Genomic DNA, 20,738 nt, shown 5'->3' with positions numbered 1-20,738 from the left:
GCATGAACCTTTCGTGGATTGGGTCTAACTTCGCCATCTTTGATTTGAAAACCTAAATAATCCACGCTTGTTTTTAAAAAGGAACATTTCGCGATATTAAATGAAAAACCAGCTTGAGATAATAGGCTTAGAACTGATCTTAATCTTAATTTATAACGTACTAGTTACCGTATTATTTCCTATCCCTCTTAAGCTAACAACATTATGGTTCGTGTGCCGGACAGCTGTTGGGATACCGATTCTTTTACGAGGGAGCACTCTGCTCCAGAATCAAAGCAAAATGGATACGACTCACCGGACGATGTCAAAGTGCTTATTGGTCCTGATACGTTACACAAGTTAATACGCTTTTCTTCTGATTTGCCCTGGATTTGTGATGATAGACGTCCTGGGCAAGCCGATGCAATGTGTCCTGGATTGCCACACCGGTAGCACGTAATGGTTCCCCTGTTAGCGTCGATCGGTCGGCTGGAAATTGTATGGGCTCCGTGTTGGTTTTTTGAGCTGTTTTTCCTCGCGTGGCAGTCGATGATCTTATGACCGATTTTCCCGCAGAAGTGACATTTAAGTGGTGTTGTCAGGCGCGGCTTTTGGCCACAGGATTCTCCGAAGCAATATAGTTTCCCTTATTGACGAATGTGAATGCCTTCAACTCGTTCTGCAACTCTGCTCGTGTTTTAATGTCGGTCGTAAAGACTGTACGTTGCAATCTAGAGTCTATTTGGGCGATATGCGCTAGAACAACTGACAAGGCTATTTGTTCTGTCGTCATTGATTTCCACTTGGCCATCAGAGTGGTTAATTGACGGCTTCCATAAAGGGATAAACATTCGCCGGCTTTTGGGTGACCGTTAAAAACGTTGAACACTGTAGCCGCTGTAGTTTCGTTGCCTTCGAATTGTTGCAGAAAGAGTTCTTTGAACTGGTTAAAGGTCATTCCAGAATAACTAATTTGGGATAGCCAATTGGAAGCGCTACCCTCCAGGGATTTACTCAGTGCTATGATCAGTGCGCTTCCATACATAGGTTTTTCTGACACTATCAGGTGTAGAGCACCAAGACGCTGCACTTGCCCCTGCGGTATCGGCGTTGAACTTTGGTAATGTCACTGGATTGTTTTCACTTCTTTGTGGCTCTGCACTTTTCACTGCTCTTATCACTTCCATCATGCTTCGGTGCTGCATTTCTAGAAGTGCACAAACGCGATCATCGGACTCAACTTGGGGTGTAGGCGATCCCACTTCTGATGTCGGAACATTATATCTCCAAAACCATTAAATCCTGTAGTAGGCGGTGAAAAAGTAAAGTAAACAAAAAGGTTAAAAAAGGTAGCATAAGTTATGGGGAAGCTAGAATAATGCTTAATTTTACGTTTTTCTACAACCAATCTTAATTGCCAGAGCGTATGCAAAATACCATATTTCATTCTTCAAATATCTTTTTCGTAGATTTTGCCTTACCAGATACTTAAAAACTGTACCATTTACCTAAGTACTTATTTTCGCAAGTACCTTGCACCTTATATAGATCAAATACTTATTTTCGCGAATACCTTGTAGCTTACCTCAAAAAATTATAAACTTTCCCAACTGAATTTGTATACCCTTGCAGAGGCTATTATAATGTTGGTCAGAGGTTTCACAGTGAACGAGACGTTTCCGAGCCTATAAAGTATATATATTTACGATCAGGATCAATAGGGGAGTAGATATAGCCATGTCCGTTTGTTCGTCTGTCTGTCTGTTTCAATACCGTTTGCGGGCTCAGTTTAAAAGCAAGTTCTTAAAGTTCTTAAACATCTGTAAGCAGATTAAGTTAGAAAAGCACCGATTGGACGTCTATATCCTATAGCTCCCATAGAAACAGTTAAGAGTTGAAGATATTTCGCGCAGTGTAGAAGCTTTTGACATGTATCGTTCCAAATCGTATTTTTTTATGAATACCTTGATCATGGTAAAAGCGCGTGCCGATCGGACGTCTATATCCTATAGCTCCATTAGGAACAATAGGGTGAAATCGGTTCAAATTTGATGTTCAGATGACATGAATCTTTCCGAATCGAATCGATCGTGCCGATCGGACGTCTATATCCTTAAGCTCCCATCGGAACAATGAGGTGAAATCGGTCCAATTTTTTCAAGTCTTATTTATTTACGTGTACCTTAACCTGTTCAAAAAGTTTTAAATGTCCGATTTGCTTCCCTTATTATGAAGTGGAATGATAAAAGATTCCTTCCAAACTTCAGGGAAATACGAATATAGGAGGGATATCGGTTCATTTTTTTTATAACACAGCTCGGACAAGATCAGGGCATCATCATCCTCACTAATTAGGGGCGTGATAATACAGTTGGAGTGAGGAAGAGGGTGTGGGTAGGATGAAGTGTTATTGTAACTAAAAAACGAGTATGTGGACTGGAAAAATTTTGCAAATAAGATTACAATGTCGGAGTCACTAGAGGCGGATGTCGTATCAAGGTGAAGGCAATATGAAAATTGTTGCGATTTTCGTTTCGAATTAACAAATGCGTAGCACTGCTTGGGGTTGTCTTGGAATCATCGTTTGAATCCACAAAAGACCAATCGATTTCCGATAAATACCTATTAATTTCTGCGAATTTAGCTCTTCGGAAACAGCGAAATGGTGAAGATATTTCGCGCAGTGTAGAAGCTTTTGACATGTATCGTTCCAAATCGTATTTTTTATGAATACCTTGATCATGGTAAAAGCGCGTGCCGATCGGACGTCTATATCCTATAGCTCCATTAGGAACAATAGGGTGAAATCGGTTCAAATTTGATGTTCAGATGACATGAATCTTTCCGAATCGAATCGATCGTGCCGATCGGACGTCTATATCCTTAAGCTCCCATCGGAACAATGAGGTGAAATCGGTCCAATTTTTTCAAGTCTTATTTATTTACGTGTACCTTAACCTGTTCAAAAAGTTTTAAATGTCCGATTTGCTTCCCTTATTATGAAGTGGAATGATAAAAGATTCCTTCCAAACTTCAGGGAAATACGAATATAGGAGGGATATCGGTTCATTTTTTTATAACACAGCTCGGACAAGATCAGGGCATCATCATCCTCACTAATTAGGGGCGTGATAATACAGTTGGAGTGAGGAAGAGGGTGTGGGTAGGATGAAGTGTTATTGTAACTAAAAAACGAGTATGTGGACTGGAAAAATTTTGCAAATAAGATTACAATGTCGGAGTCACTAGAGGCGGATGTCGTATCAAGGTGAAGGCAATATGAAAATTGTTGCGATTTTCGTTTCGAATTAACAAATGCGTAGCACTGCTTGGGGTTGTCTTGGAATCATCGTTTGAATCCACAAAAGACCAATCGATTTCCGATAAATAACTATTAATTTCTGCGAATTTAGCTCTTCGGAAACAGCGAAATGGTGCTGGTTCGATTTTGGGACATGACTGTAATGGAGGTGATGCTTCTAAAGCAACCTCAAGTGTAGGATGGTAGGCGTCTTCAGGATTGGAGAGGGCTAATTCGAGTTACGTAAGCATTGGCGAACTCCGAGACAAAAATAAGGTCTAAAACTTTTCTGGAGCAGTTCAAGACTGACTTAAGTTGTCCTAATGAAAGATCAATAAGACCGTGAACAAACTTATAGGCCGTGGTGGGAACGAAAGCAGTTGATGGCATCCAAGATATGGCAGGGAGGTTAAAGTCACCCATAACAATAAGATGATCGTTATAGCCGAGGGTTGAATGAATACTCTGTATTTGAGCCAAATTCTGAAGGTAGAGACTAACCCAGAACAAGGAGGAATATACGAGCATGATATAAAAACGAAATAATCGTCAAGCTTAATCCAAACTGCAACAAACTCTAATATGCTGTCCGTACCAATTATCGGAATGCGTTCAGAGACAAGATAAGACTTGACGGCAATAACAACACCACCGTCAAGACGCATTGAGCGGTCACATCTACAGTGGCGAGTACATGTGGATACATGTTTGTCAATTCTGACTTCAAACTGCTGGAAAAATCGTAAAAACGTATAAATCGCTTTCATTCTTTTTTTCCAACATTCTTTATTAATATCTTCAATATATAAAAGGAACTTATGTTTAAATAATATGTTGGTTAAATTTATTTTATTGTTATTTAAAAAAAAGTCAATATATCCACTTTTGTGCGTTGTGGTTTTTTTATGTTGTTCATTACAATTTTAATATTTGGTCCAAAAACCCTTAGCTTTTATAACCAATTTAATGCGTTTGGGCATACTCTCGACTAAGTTCTGCAACATTTCTTTTGGAATACTATTCCATTCCGCTTGTATCCTGTCCCAAACTACATTAAATCTTTTGGTGCACTATCATACTTTGCCAGCCGTTTTCTTAGAATAAGATCTTTAGTTACTTAGCCAGTTCTTCACGATTTTAGCCGTATGCTTGGGGTCTCCATCTTGTTGAAATGCTATTTCTTCAGTGGGTAGACACATTTTTCAAATAAAATTTGGAAGGATGGCCTCCAAAATACTAAGATAGTTCAGTAAGTCTGACATCTTCGGTAAAGCAGAAGAAACCAGCTCTGTCCGACAAAAATGTGGCGGCACTTGTGAAATTCTGTAAAGATCACAAGCCCTGGACGGTAGAGGACTGGAAACGGGTAACATGGTCAGACGAGACCAAAATAAACAGTTTTCAGTCCGTTGGTAACAATATTACTTTTCTGATGTTATGCGCAAACTATTGCTAAGGGGAGCGCCCTTTTATTGGCTAACGGTTGAATATTATCTTTGTCTGGTTTGTGGTTAATTTTATACCCTTGGCGAGGATACTATAATTTCAGTCAAAAGTTTGCAACGCAGTGAAGGAGACATTTCCAATACCATAAAGTATATATACTCATGATCAGCATCATCGATCTGTCTGCCTGTCCGACCGTCTGTTTCAGCGCAAACTAGTCTCATGTAATCGTAGGTAGAATATAAAACGCGGTTCGTTCCGTTTCGCACGACTATAGCATACAGCTCCCATAGGATCAATCGGGAAAAGCAATGAAAAAAATTATAACTTTGCTGTTTTGTTTCTATTATTTTTGTGTAGTTCTTCGATATTTCAATAGTTCGACTCGATCTAGCCATTTCCTCTGTCTGTCCGTCTCTATGAGCTATCGGAAACTATAAAAGCAGAGACTTGGGACTTGGCATACAGATTCTAGTAGATCTTACTTAGCGCAAGCTTATCAAAACGGAGCCACGCCCCCTCCAAAGCCCACAAAACGTGAAAGTATATACTGTCACCCTGAGACATGTTAGACCGTAGGTGTTACACTCTGTGTGTGTTTCGGTCATATCTATCGGTTGGGTTAAAGGATGTGACCCCACTCTGCCGCGCCTCGGCCGCTGCTCTGCCGGTAATCGCTGCAGTAGAGAGACAAACCGAAAGAACTGTTAGCGGGAGGTAAGAGTGCTGACCACGCTTGTAGTGTTGGCTAAGCAGTTCGAAAGATGGCGCCACCTAAACATCGATTGTTTTGTTTGAACTTAGCATGAAGTTTGTTGGCCGAGAAACGGCCGTGGCCATAAATACTTCTAGAGGGGCTATCGATTTGAAACTTGTACTAAAAATCTAGAAAAATGTTATAAATATATAAAACAAGAATTGGCCAGATCATACCTTTATATCCTATAGCTTTCAAAGGAATATATAAAAATAGTATAAGTTTTATATTCCCGAGTTAAGGATTTAATATTAGTAAAAAAGGACAACTATATCAAATAGCTTTCATTGATACGACACAAAACCAAAAAGTGCTTCGCTTCTCCAAGAAATGCTGAAAGAAAAATGAGGTAAGGTTGCGTTTTGCGATGGCTCAAGTCCATCTGCAGGTTTCTGCAGTGGAAGTAAATATTTTTATATTCTTAAAAAAATAATAAATAACGGGGTGTCATATGGGGGCAACCGGCGGAAATTTGCGTGTATAAGCTGGGAGATTTCAGTAAAAATCTGGATACTATAGATTATAGCTGCCATAGCTATGGTGTCGTTTTTGCCAACCAATCAGAATAATTTCTTAAAATGGATAATTGGGTACGCTTGCACTTTTGTCAAAATTTCGCAAGCTCCTTGCAAACGTAATCGAGATACTCTTCCTGATCAAACTGATATCCCAGATGATAAGCATGTTTAATAATGACATCTTTTACATCTTTTTTCTTTATTAGAATCTGCTTCCCGTTAGTCCGTCTCTCTGTCTGTTTAAATACCGTTTGCGAGCTCAGTTTAAAAGCAAGCGATATGAAACTTACACAGTCGTCTTTAAACATGTGTACGCAGATTAAGTTTGAAAAGCCCCGATTGGACGTCTATATCCTATAGCTCCCATAGAAAACAATCGGATATAACTTGCAAGAATTGAAGGTAATTCGCACAGTGTAAAAGCTGTTGACATGCATCGTTCCAAATCGTATTTTTTTATGAATACCTTGTTCAATATAAAAGCGGGTGCTGATCGGACGGCTATATCCTATAGCTCCAATAGGAACAATATGGTGAACTTGGCTAAAATTTATTGACATGAATCTTTCCAAATCTAATTTTTATGCATACCTTAATCAGGGTAAAAGCGCTTGCCGTTCGGACGTCTATATCTTATAGCTTCCATAGAAATAATTGTTAAGAGCTGTGAAAATATTTGTTTATTTAATTTATTACATTAAAGTTAGCAAATATCTACCAACGTAAACATAGTACCCGACTCACATCAAGGGGGAGGGGGCAAGGACAGGTGAGTTAGGAGGTTTGTTACAATTAAATTAACAGAGCTTTCAGAATTATCATTTTGTTGTATTGCGAACATAAAACGCCTAATGGATCATGTACCTCGAAATTCGTCTTACAAATATCGAGGGCAATAAGTCGGAAGTGATGAGTAGACCTAACAGGGATGGTGAAGCGTATTTGACCCGGTAGGTAGCTTGAATGTACATGTCCAGTTATTAATTTGTGAAGGAACATGACACCATGGCAGGTCCGACGATCCTTGGGGGAGGGTAGGTTCAGTAGACTCAGTGTGTTTAAACCACGTAAAGCAAAAAAGGAACTGTTCTGTACCGATTCTATAAGGTCCTGATAATTGATATATTGAGGAGAACAAACACACGAGCAGTATTCAACAATTGGACGAACCAAGAAAATGTATAAGTGTTTCGTGGTATAGGGGTCCTCAAATTTCTTAGACCAACGTTTAACAAAGGCAAAAACTCCTTTGGCTATACTAACTATAATGCCAATGTGATCAGAGAAGTTTAGGTTGGTTGAGTAGCACTCCAATTTCTGTTACGATATTTATGCGTTCAAGATCATTCAACCCAATAGAACATGATGTGAGAAGAAGCCTCTACCGATAAAGGGACATAAAGTTACATTTCGAGTTGTTTAAAAACAGCAAATTCTGGATGAACAAAGAATGCAGATTGTTCAAATCGGCTTGCAAAAGTTCATGGGAATTGGGGTTCGATAACGGCAAACAAAGTTTTACGCCGTCAGCATACATCATAACATGAGAAGAGAGAACTACTTGAGACAAGTCATTTATGAAAATTCCAAACATTAGGGGTCCTAGGGTGCTCCCTTGCGGAACACCCGAGGTCACGTGAACAAAGTTTGAAAATGTGCTTTTTAAAGCTACTCTCTGAGTCCGGTTTGACAGGTATGTTGAAATCCACTTTGTCAACGGGATCGGGAATCCTAAGAGTATTAGTTTTTTCAATGGTTCACGGAATCGAAAGCCTTTCTGAAGTCCGTAAAAATAACATCAGTTTGATAGTTATTTTCAAAAGGTCATTTGGAATTCCCCCGATCTCGTCTATGTTTCGGAGGTTCGATTTGCTTATTTTTGCTCCTTTAGTTGTGTTGCTGTGCTTACCACACCACTGCTTTCTTCTCTGGCCCTTTTTGGCGTGTATATCGATATAATTCAAAATCTATATGTTTCAAAGATGCTTAATTTTTGCAATAGCTGCAAGTGTATAAAAACTACGGCTTGCCGAAGTTTGCTTCCTTTCTTGTTTTTAATAAAACAAAGACCAACTAAGATTTACTAATAGTTTTCTGGTACATAGTAAGTTGTAAAAATAGTTGACATAGGCATTTTCATTACTAATATGGAGTTAGTTATCAAATAAATCTGAAAAGCACAAAAGGAAAGGGTAGGTCAAAATAATAAGCTCATCAATTCTACAAAACGATAAACTCAAAACGCTTAAAATAATGCACGCTAATTTCTTTGTAGTGGTAATTTATAATGATAACCCAGTATAGTCACCTATTCATATATATGAAATGAATATGACCAACGCAACGCCGTGCCAAGAAATTCAGCCCCAAGCTGTTGCGCATTCGCCTCCGTGCTTAACGGTCTTTGTGTACCGGGCGTCGAATTCTTTGCCTTTTGGGCGTTTAACATATCGCCTTATTAATAAGAAGCGATCAAAAACGGCCATCCATCACAAATTTATGCTTTGCATTGAAAAAATGGGACTTCCACTTTTTTTTACCCTTTGCAAGGGTACAAAGATTTTCAGCATTTAAATATTGTTCGGCATGGTACAGTCTAATTAAATTCTTATAATTTCAAATTTTTTCTTTTTTGAATTCCTTTCGCTAATCGCTCTATTTATTAAGTTCGATTTTATACTCGTTCGCTGAAGGCACGCTCGCAGATCGCCTGCCTATTATTCTCGTTTACTTTCGCTAGTTAAAAGGCACAGACAACACGGTCTGCCTGCCCAACTAAGCAATCTCAAACATAAGCTTTGTAAATAAGGCCATGGTGCAATTCAGAATAAACTAAGTGCATAAATATTTGAAAATGTGTGCGGTTTTATTCTATTTGGGCACCACCAAAGCTTAGCGTTACTGAAAAAGCTCACTGTCCCAATATCTACAAAATTTCTTAAAACCAAATTTTGTGACGAACAGAAAACTAAGTACTTTTTGCAAGCCAAAGTTGTTATATTTTTGCCGCTTTATTAAAAAACGACTATTATTTTATAAGAAAGCTGTGTATATTTTACGCTGATTTTTTTGATATTTTCTGTGTCAGGTTTATGATATCTTTGTCCGATTTAAATGAAATTAAAACCGTTATTCTAAAAAGGCAAACCATCACTATATATCGAAGTCGTTATTATTCATGTTGTCATTTATTTCCCCGGATGTTCCTATGGGTGCTACATTACCTGAAAAAAAAAACAAAAAATTTGGTAGTTTTATATAGATAGCTTTAAAACTGAGAGACTAGCTTGCACAGAAACGGAAAAACGCACGCAGAGCCTGAATAGCTAGATCGAATTTCTAGTGTTGCTGATCTTCTTCACTGCATTGCAAAGTCTTGTCTGAAATTAAATACCCTCTGCAAGGGTATAAAAATTATAAAAAAATAAAGATTTTAAAATCAAAACAATTTTATACCACAGTTGATAACCAGGGTAAATGTTCATACATTTTTATATATTTTAACATTCAATCAGTAGCAATAAGTCAAGTTGTTACAAAAGTAACTTTCATTTATTTATACTATTTATATTTTTTCATGTTTTCTTAAAGATGTCGTACACACCTTAGGATGGACTTTCGGATCATCTTGAATATTTTAATGGATGCTCTTGAAAGGACAAAATCAGGAGCATATCCAAACCAAGTTAAGTAAGTAAAATGTTGATCCTTACATATATCAAAGAAAAACTGCTCTTGACGAGCTAAGAATAATCACTAACCATACAACATATAGACTGGTCATTTCATACAAGGCAATTGGACACAAAAAAACGGATCGCGGGAGGTCCCCCGTGCTCACAGCAGCAGGTCCCTGCACTTCGTGTGCGTTCGGGTTTTTTGCTCTCTCATTCTTATTCTCATTTTTATGCTCACACTCATTGCACGAGTTCAATCGTTCAGTCGCAGAGAGGCGCTTTTTGAAGAAGGCTGCCCTGCGTTTGAATTCGTCTTTGTATGTATGCGTGATCATGCATTCTCATACACGGGAGCATGTGTGCGTTTATTTCATTTCGGCGCATCAAGAATATCTTGTTTTTTGCCACTTTTCTATTGGGTTATGATAAAAATATGAATATTATATGTTATAATATATTTATTTAATATTTCAGCATATATTTTATTTTTGTTTACGAATTCAATTCAGTGGTAGCAGTAAAATGTTTTACATATATGTATACATTCGAATTTATAGAAATCAGTCCACTGAGATGGTAACAGGGCATATCGCAGTCGTGTCACTTGAAACACCGACTGCTCTTCACTGGTTGAGAAAACTTCAAACTAAATCAGTTCTTTTCGATGTTTTGCGAGCGGTTGGTGCCTGCATACCCTAGCGACGATTGCTTTTAAGGGGAGCGGGCTTTTAGGATACTTGTTTTATATGTTATGTTTAGTGATCTTTGATTGATTTATTTTTTAATGATTCGCAGTGTTATTTTAATTGTTTAAAATTCGTTATAATCCAAGATATTGGTACAATTAAAATCAAAAATTATTATCATTAAAAAAAATTATTATCATTAAAAAAATGTGGATTTCTATATTTGTTCCATTAACCTTTTCAAAAATATAAAAAGTATTTTATTATTTATTACTTGTTTACCTCGTTTAGCCACCTTGCTATCTCGAAATGTCGCGGTCTTATTCTGACCATATTCCGCTTTTGATATATCTCTGCGTTGCTGCCATACGGTCGTTACCAAAAAGCCTGCTTTTACCTCGTGGTTCGGATATGAAAAGTTTCGGTGACCGACTTTCTGCCCTGAAATCCGGGGCATTCGTCTGTTACTACCGTGAGTTCTTAGTTGTCCAGATCCACAAAGCTGCCCCTCCTGCTAGAAGTGTTCCTATTCCTCCACCATCTTTGTCTACTTTGAAGCCAGAAATTGCTGCCTTGGCCAGAAAAGGTCATGCACTTCGCCGCGTCTGGATGAGGACGAGACATACCATCGACATGGCAAGGTGAAAGGCTGCTGTGTCAGAACTTAAAAAAGTCCTCCGTTTGGCCAAGTCTGAATTCTTTATGGACAAGCTCAGTTCCATTGACCTTAACCAGAATGTCGGGTTTGCGCTGTGGAAATGCACGCGCAACCTAAAAAGACAACCGTTTCAGATACTCTTACTTAATCGCAAAGACGGCACTTGGGCCCACAGCGATTTCGAGATTGCTGAAGTATTTGCAGATGATTTGGAAAATCGCTTTACTCCATATGACTTTGCAACAAGCCAAAAAGTCCAAACTACTATCTCTAGATAAGGACACTTTTTTTCAAGATGTTTGAGCGGAGCATACTTGCTAGGCTCTTAGCTATAGCTGCGGTTGAGGTTTCGTAGTCACCATTGTGCTGTTCAAGCAAGTGCACAGAGTAATAAATCATGTACTGGGTGCTTTGGAAGATCGCAAATACTGCTCAGCTGTTTTTCTTGATGTTCGACCGGCCTTTGACAGGGTTTGGCACGAAGGTCTCCCTTACAAACTAATGCCACTTTTGCCACAGGGATAAAGGAAGCTAATCGTGTCATTCTTGGATAAAAAGGAGTTTGCTATCGAAATCCGTAGACATAGTTCTGGACTACGCCTTGGGCTGGTCCTCTATACAGTTTATCCGTCGGACCTTCCAAGCCCAGTTGCACGCGGTACACTCCTGGCCATCCGTGCAGACGACACTGTATTTATTGCAGTTGGTAGTACCCCATTGTCTTCCTCTCGGCGTGTCCAGACATTCTTAAATAAATTTGAGTGTTGGGCTTCTCGGTGGAACATTGCACGGAACGTCGACAAAACGCAGCACGCCACGTTTGCTCTCCGCCCTGGCCATTTTCGTAGCCTCTACCTTGATGGGAATGGGCTTAAGCATGAAGACAAGGTGACCTACCTTGGTGTAACATTGGACCATCGCCTTTGTTGGAAAGGACAAATTGACTGCGTGTGGCTCAGCAAGATCAAAACTGGACAGAACGACTTCTTCGACCAGGTAGCGTTTTAGCCCTCCAGGCTAAGTTCCGACTCTTCAAGGCCATTGTGCTCCCGACGTTGAATTTGGGAATAACTTAGTGGGGCACAGCCTGCGATTCATCTCTTAAATGGGTACAAACGTGCATATCAAAGGCGCTTAGGAGGGTGTGAAATGGCACGGGAGTGCCGACGGCTACGAAGACAATTTTTAGGCGGCTTGCTACACCATTGGGTCGACGACGTCTCCGGAAACGGCACCCAGCGGGCCTATGGATTATTGGCTGTGTATTGGCGCCTCTTATAACCACACAAGAATACTGACAAGCTTTTACTTGCCCTGCACTTAATACCCGAATATTTGGGATCTTTGAACAAGGAACAATAATTGCAATAAAAAAAAAATATAACTCGGTCTATCGGGCACTCTTAAGGCACGAAATTCTCTGCAATCCTCCAACTTATGGGTGCCAGTGCACTTTCTACATAAAAGTGTAGAACTGGTGTCGTTATGAACCATATGACGGACCCTTGGATTCCTTGCTCGTTGTCTGTCGTCGTTGCTTCAATTTATTGTCATCACTGTGCTCGCGCAGGTTGCTACTCTGATTTTTTTTGTAATTTATTTATTTATTATTTATTTTGCACTCCACACAAGGATGGTCTTTGTTTTCGTGTATGCTTAGGAGTTTTCAATGATACCAAACATTCGGGTATTAAGTTCAAAAACTGCGATATCTTCGCTCTGAAGTCCTGCGCTCTGTCTTGCCCAATCCAGTTTAATGTCGAACGGAAACTTTTCCAAACGATTTCGTAAAAGCAACGGGTCATTCAGATAGGTGGAAAGTACTATCGCGTTTGGACCGACAACGCTAGTCGTACCAGACTTTCCATGCTGTTTAGTTTAACCGCCGGTTCCATACGTAGCTTTGATTTCAGGGTATTATTTATAGCTTCTAGTCGACCTTATAACATTTGCAATGACTCGATTGCTTGCTTTACTGTGGCAGGCATCATTAGTTTTCCTAGTAGAGCTTCCAAAACTGCACCTCTAAAGCATTTCTGCAACCTCGAAAGTTTTATTTGGTCGCTGAATCCACACCTTTCTGTAGACTGTGAAGTTCATAATGAACATTTTCCATTCTTCTGGATTTCCAGAAAAGCAAGGCAAGTTCTTACTGAAGACTTGTCTTGTTGCTATTCGCGATGCGTTTAAGCATCCTTCCTTCGGTGCAGGCACGACGTTTTTTGAATTCATATGCGTGCCAGAATCCCAAGTGCACATATAAGTAGGAACATTTTAAGAATAAATTCTATATATTTTTGAAATCGTAACTGGTCCAAAATCGTAACTGGTCGAAAAAGGCATTGCACCAGCTGTTGGCGTCGGGTAGGGCAAGTTCGGCAGTGTTCCTGCATATATACGGTTGCGATTTGCTTCCATTAATCGCGTCATTCCTCCGTTATAGAAATTAGACCTCATTAAGGTTGAACTAAAACGAGCACCCTTATTGCAGCCAATCCGGACACCTCTCAGTGAGTATTGATTTCCCCATTCCATTCTGCTTCCTTGTGCTGTTACCTGCTGACCTGCGGATGCTACGATTGGCAGGTTAGTTGCGGTTGATGTAACCGCCGTCATCACGCCATTATAAGTATCACGAACGCGAGTCAAATTCAATCGTCCTCATTGTGCTGCAGAACTCGTTACAGATATTAAGCCTGGAATGTTTTCACTGTCCAACACTCGCTGACTGCCTTCTAGCCACGCGGATCTAAGATGTGAGGTTATACACGAAACGTTAAGCCGTGCAAATTCGAACCTTTTTGTGTCATAATAATCTCTGTGGCACGCGCCTATCCCTCTCCGGATCAAGCTGGTTAAAGGTTCTATTTGCTGCGTAGAAGCTTTTCAAAAAGTTTTTTAAAATATTACCTCGCCGGACAACGACTCCGTGGTCGCGGGGGCTTGTACGACTTTTAAGTATGTTTTAAGTCCCAATCCAAAGTCCGTTTCTCTTGTTTAACTGTTTGTGATCTTAATTGGTTTATACACTGATCGACATTTATACTTGTATTTGGTCATGACGTTGCCTCAGTTTCGTTTTGAAGTTTTATTCATTTTAAACAGAAAAGTATTTATATATTGTACATAATTCATTTAGTTACAGTGTATTAAGCTATAAATGTAACAATTTTTCATTTTTAACATCGACTTAGATTTTTTATTTAATTAAAACTAAAAACTAAGTACATTCATAGGTGGCATAAGTATTTTGACAAAAATCCAAAAAGTGGCAAAAAACCGATTTCGGAATTTCAAAAAAGTAGTTAGATGTATTAAAAACGGATATATTGAACTAGTATTTGTCAAAGTTTCACAGCATTTGGTTACAAATTGCAATTTTTACAAGGAATTTAAATAGAAAATATTGCTTGAAACTCAGATAAATGTACCTTGCCTTAAATACAAATAAATTTTTATTTCTATGTGATACAAAACTATTTATTATTTTACAACTAATAATGTTACGGAAATCAAAAATAATAGTTTTTTTTCTTCAAAAAAGTCGAAAAATATTTTTTTATTATTTTCAATACAAAGTTATACGATTTTCAATGTTTGCGACACTTCCAAATAGGCGTTCCCCTTCGTTCCCCTAGATATCAATATGTGAATTACTCGGAATTATTCCTTGAAATGTGCTGTTTTTGAAAAAGTTGCGCCTTTTTGCGCGTTTTTTGTTTTAAGAAAGAAATAAATAAAAAACCTAGCGCGCTTCCACATTTTTTGCAAGCTTGCGTATACACATTTGTGCAGGAATTTACATGCGCTGCGGCGTGCTGAATGCTTTCTGCAAGCAAACCAACTGGTGACGGTGCACCGTCAACTACAAACGATGGCAATACAGCCAGCAGAGCTTTTGCAAATCCAAAATTGTTTGCTGAAATCTTATGCCTAGATTCACAACTAGTTTGTAACATACAAACTATTCTAATAGCACTGTCAACAAAAAGTCCTCCTGACTCCGATAAATTTGATCAATTTTCTACTGCTACTGCAAAAATTTATATTAAATATTATGATTGGTACCCTATGTCAGCAACACTTCACAAAATTTGTATGCACGGCTCTGAAATAATAAGTGCAAGTTTGCTTCCTATAGGTATGCTTGGGGAGGAAGCATCAGAGGACGGAAATAAAGATTATAAAAATTATAGACAATTTTTGAGTAGTAAACATAGCCGCATAACAACTTTAGAAGATGTTTTTAATCGAGACTTCTGATCCGAAAATATCCTCTATAAACCTTTCTTCGCGTCTCAAACGCACAAGGTTTTTGTCATTACCTAAAGAGGTAATTGACTTATTATTAGAGGCTGCAACTGAAAGTAATTCAAAACAACTCTCATCCGTTCACAGGACGCCAAATTGAAGCGGACTTGGTGATGTACCTTTTCGCGATCTCCAAACGCTTGCGTATTGTTCTCTCACTTATGGAAGTGGATGCTGTCTCATTCCCCTCCAAGGATACAGCCTTTGGTGTTTTTAGAGAGTCCTTCTTAAAGCACAGACGATAAGACGGTCGGCATCAGCTCCTGTCTTTCGATTTCGGCCTTTACGGCGAACATTGATCACATCGTTACATTTTTGATATTTATTGATTGGATAATAAATGGTCTGACGAGACAAATTATATTCCTTAGCGATGTTTATTACGAAAAATCGAGATATATTTGATCAAAAATTCTGATCTTATTTTGGTGCTCAGCTCAGATTTTTTAACGATTTTAAATATTAAAAAATCGACTTTATGCAATATTAACGACAACTTGTAATAATATTCTTGAACAACACTTTCAGCTTGCAACTAAATCACGCAATGACAAAATATATATGCCGCTGCAAAAATCGTTGCTTGCTGGCATTCTTATCATCAGAACGAATGAACAAAAGACAATTGACGAAATATTTTGCATATTTACAGTTATTTATTTCATCATTACTTTCGGTTCTAATAATGCACCGGTACTTAGTTCAAGAGTCTAATTGTCAAATGGATACTACGACAAAATATATATGCCGACCAGTGTATTTTGGCAGTATATATTTTAGTAGCGTAGAAATAGATTCTTAATGGAACAAACTGAATAGAACAATAAAGAAAAACTTAACTTATACGACTCTCCGGTCTAATTTGCGGCTCCCATGCGCTTTTTCTCTCTTCCACCATTCGCTATTGACAGCCAGCCATCAACAGTTCTGGTATACTGCCGACTTTTAAATGGTTTAAACTGACTCGCCCTATAAGAATTAGGTAAATTTATTCAAAAAAAATTGTTTAGCTTGTTTCAAAACAACGACAAATAGTACTTTAAAAGTAATAGTAAAAAAAAAATTGCTGTTCAACTATTGCTGTAACTTCTTCTGTATCTTCTTCTATGCACACTTTTTATACCCTTGCAAAGGATATTATAATTTCAGTCAGAAGTTTACAGAAGACATTGAGGAGAAGTGAAGGAGACGTTTCCGACCCTATGAAGTATATTTATTTATGATCAGCATCACTAGCCATGTCCGTCAGTCTTTTAAGCTATCTGCATAAAACTTTCCTAAAATTACTACATGTAGCATATAAGTTGGAACGAGCCGGATCCTATGGGAACAACTGGAAAAAAATGAAACAAATAATAATTTTGCTGTTTTTAAATTTTTGCATTAAAATCTAACTACTTAATCATTTAGCTCCCATGCACTGTGGGCCAGGATTGGAAAAAAGTGGCAAAAATTAATAACTCCCAAATTATCAATAGATTTAAAACTTTTAGTATGTTATCTTATGTTCTTGGGGTCACTGATTCCGAATCTGAAATTGGATTTTCAAAATTTAAAATGGCGGACTCAAAATGGCAGACTGAATATGATGACTTTTCTAAAAACTGATTAATTCTCATTGAAACTTGTTATTAAATTACTTCTAATCATTATTTTTAATTTTTTTATATCAATTTATATATTTTTAAAAAGAATTTGTGATAATTTTGTTTTATAATTATATATTACGCTTAGGATTAGCTGCTTTTGCTCTCAGGATGTGCCACGAGAAGGGTCCTAAACCTATTTAACATCCCGTTTTTTTTTTGTTTTTGTTTTTGTTTTTTTTTTTTAAATATTTTTTTTTTAATTTTTAAAAATTTTCTTGTATGTTTTTATTTTCATCATTTTCTGAGAGCTCAATTTCATTCAGTTCATTGAGTATATTGGACATATTATGTTTATCCTCATCATAGAAATTTTCTTCTCCTTTTTCAAATGAAGATTTAATTTCAGTTGCAGCCTTTTATAATAAGTCAATTACCTTTTTAGTGAATGACAATAATCTTGTGCGTTTGAGACGCGAAGAAAGGTTTATAGAGGATATTTTCGGATCAGTGTCCATAGCTCGATTAAAAACATCTTCTAAAGTTGTTATGCGGCTATGTTTTTTACTCAAAAATTGTCTATAATTTATATAATCTTTATTTCGAGCCTCTGATGCTCATAATATTAAATATACATTTTTGCAGTAGCAGTAGCAAATTGATCAAATTTATCGGAGTCAAGAGGACTTTTTGTTGACAGTGCTATTAGAATAGTTTGTAAGTTACAAACTAGTTGTGAATCTAGGCCTAAGATTTCAGCAAACAATTTTGGATTTGCAAAAGCTCTGCGGGCTGTACTGCCATCGTTTGTAGTTCCAGAGCCACCAGGTTTCGGTTTATCTACTCTCTGTCCCAATTCTTTCCAAAGTCTAGCTTGAATAAGTTTTTTTCGTTCTCGAAAGGAATCTCTCTGCAATTCAGTTCTCATTTGCCAAACTTTCACGTCAAGTCTGTAGGAAATATGCAAACATAATTCGAAAATTCTGATCCAAGCGTGAAGTGGGCTGAGTCCGTATTGAAGTGAATTTATATTTGGCAAAAAAATGCCTTTTTGCTTATTTGAAATATTATTAAATGTCTTTGAAGTTGCCTGGAAAATTGGACATATTTGCATAGATTTTGTATCAGTTTTAGTATTTAATACTTTGTCATCTATCAATGTTAAAAAAAGCAATAATGAACAAAAATATTATGGTTTTCGTAGAGCGGAACTTTACGAACTGTAAGATTATCTATTTTAATTTGGATATAATCCTTTTCTTTCAGAATAAGATCTCGAGTTTCTTTTACAAATTGATAATGCAATGCTATTGGGCGACAAAATCTTACAGATTGTGGTGATTCGTTGTTCCACAATATAATATTATTTACAGTCATCAATCTCAAAGGCACAAGAGTAGTAGCGAATAAATTCTGATCATCTATTTGCTCATTTGTTGGTAAACTTTGATACGATTGTTTATAAGCAGAATGGCCGGAACTTCCATCAAAGCCCCATGAACACATTAAAAGAACTTCAATATCTGTCATCTGGTTGTTATCCATATAAACAGTTATAGACTCATGTTGGATTTCAATAATTCTTGAGCTTCAATTGAAGCTCAGCTTTGGCAAAGTTTTCCTTAACTAAAATTGTTTCTTTTGGTGGCCTGCATGCAGATTTAGCTTCTCTTACATTATTATATGGAGGCCAAATGTCTGCTCCAGAATCTTTTGAGTCTAAACGCATTTTTACATACAATTCCTTAGACATAGAACCATCCAAAATAAATGCTAAGGCTTCTTCCACAGATTTTTTATTTAATTGCTTTATGTGGGGACTCTAATAGTTTTCGAATTTTTTTAGGCTGTTCAGGTGTTTTTAATATTTTCTTAAGAATGACATTTAAGTCTATTTGCTTAGAACGGTTTGCCGCATACCTACAAGCCATCAATAGTTTTTCTGCATTATGGTTGTGTTCTGCACTCAAATTTGCAATTTCGTATCTCTTAGAACGATTCTGTCTAGAACTGAATTCTATTTTTGGACGACCAGGGCTCGCATGACTTACATTACTTTTTTCAAGTAATCCGAATCCTTCGGTTCGAATATTAAAAACAGAATTTATCCAGTCTTCGTTTTTTAATAAAAAGCGATCGTGTTTTCTATTGGCTTTATCCAACTTTCTTGGTATTTTGATATTAAAGTTCTTAAAGACACTCTTAAGCGGTTCATTGCTTCTTGAGATGAGCTATTTGGATCAAAATGTAACTTTTTTCAAATTTACTCAAAGACTGGTTCGATATCATTTTTCGAATCATTCAATTTTTGCAAAATTTCTCCTTTTGTGAAGGTCTTCATGCTTACAACGGATTTAAAAAGTTCGATTTCACCACACCGTCACCAGTTGGTTTGCTTGCAGAAAGCATTCAGCACGCCTCAGCGCATGTAAATTCCTGCACAAATGTGTATACGCAAGCTTGCAAAAAATGTGGAAGCGCGCTAGGTTTTTTATTTATTTCTTTCTTAAAACAAAAAACGCGCAAAAAGGAGCAACTTTTTCAAAAACAGCACATTTCAAGGAATAATTCCGAGTAATTCACTTATTGATATCTAGGGGAACGAACGGGAACGCCTATTTGGAAGTGTCGCAAACATTGAAAATCGTATAACTTTGTATTGAAAATAATAAAAAAATATTTTTTTGACTTTTTTGAAGAAAAAAAACTATTATTTTTGATTTCCGTAACATTATTAGTTGTAAGAAAATAATAAATAGTTTTGTATCACATAGAAATAAAAATTTATTTGTATTTAAGGCAAGGTACATTTATCTGAGTTTCAAGCAATATTTTCTATTTAAATTCCTTGTAAAAATTGCAATTTGTAACCAAATGCTGTGAAACTTTGACAAATACTAGTTCAATATATCCGGTTTTAATACATCTAACTACTTTTTTGAAATTCCGAAATCGGTTTTTTGCCACTTTTTGGATTTTCTGGCCCACTGTGCCATGGTAACAATCGAAATATTAAAAACAAATAAATGAAAACAAGAAAGGAAGTAAACTTCGGCGGGCCGAAGTTTATAGAGCCATGCAGCTGTTGCTAAATTTAAAAGATTCTTTAAGCATATGAATTCAAAAACGTATACCCTTGCAGAGGGTATCACAATTTCTGTCACAAATTTGCACGCAGTGAAGGAGACATCTTCGTCCCTAAAAAGTTAAGATTAAAAATTTCAGAACTACGGTTCAAATTTCAACAACATTTGACGACTTTATCAAATAGCTCCCATAGGAATAATCAAAATATAAAAGAACATATTTAAAATTTTTTTAAACTTTTTTTTTATTTATTTCTTTTTTTTTATTATTATTTTTTTTTAATTATTTTGGACATAGTTATAATTTGATAGTTTAGAATTACGCTTTAAACTTTATTTAAAGTCTGATAATATTAAGTCTGATAATCATCATAGCTTTAAGGTATTTAAACATTTACGTAAATAAATCAAAATTTAAATGTTTTCAAGAACATTTCATTTTTGTATCAGCTGCAAGGGTATATGAGCTTTGGCTTGCCGAAGCTTGCTTCCTTTCTTGTTTCAATTGATAAGAATATACTTTGATAAAAAGTAACGGTTTATTATTTCAAATTTACAGTTTTAGTTCTATTAAAATTGGACAAGCATGTTTTATACCTGGTATACGGACGATCAAATAATTAAAAATATTGTAGCTTACAATAATATTTATTTTTTGGAAAAGCTGTAAGGGTATATAAACTTCCGCTTGCCGATGCTTGTTTCCTTTCTTGTCTTAGTTTTATAAGTAAGG

General features: G+C 36.9%; 1 protein-coding gene across 2 annotated transcripts in view; it reads left to right on the top strand.

Annotated features, from left to right (window-relative positions):
- LOC108141592 overlaps nt 1-20,738 on the top strand; it is a 60,094-nt gene that overhangs the window by 30,933 nt on the left and 8,423 nt on the right. For both annotated transcript variants that reach the window (XM_041708482.1, XM_041708481.1), the window contains one exon: nt 9,593-9,691. In XM_041708482.1, coding sequence (XP_041564416.1) covers nt 9,612-9,691 — 80 coding nt within the window. In that variant the 5' untranslated portion in view covers nt 9,593-9,611. The remainder of the gene's footprint in view (nt 1-9,592; nt 9,692-20,738) is intronic.

This window comes from Drosophila elegans, unplaced genomic scaffold, assembly GCF_018152505.1.
Source record: "Drosophila elegans isolate 14027-0461.03 unplaced genomic scaffold, ASM1815250v1 contig_208, whole genome shotgun sequence".
Taxonomy (NCBI): Eukaryota; Metazoa; Arthropoda; class Insecta; order Diptera; family Drosophilidae; genus Drosophila; species Drosophila elegans.
Note: the sequence above shows the minus strand (reverse complement) of the source record. Positions and strands in the feature narration are given on the sequence as shown.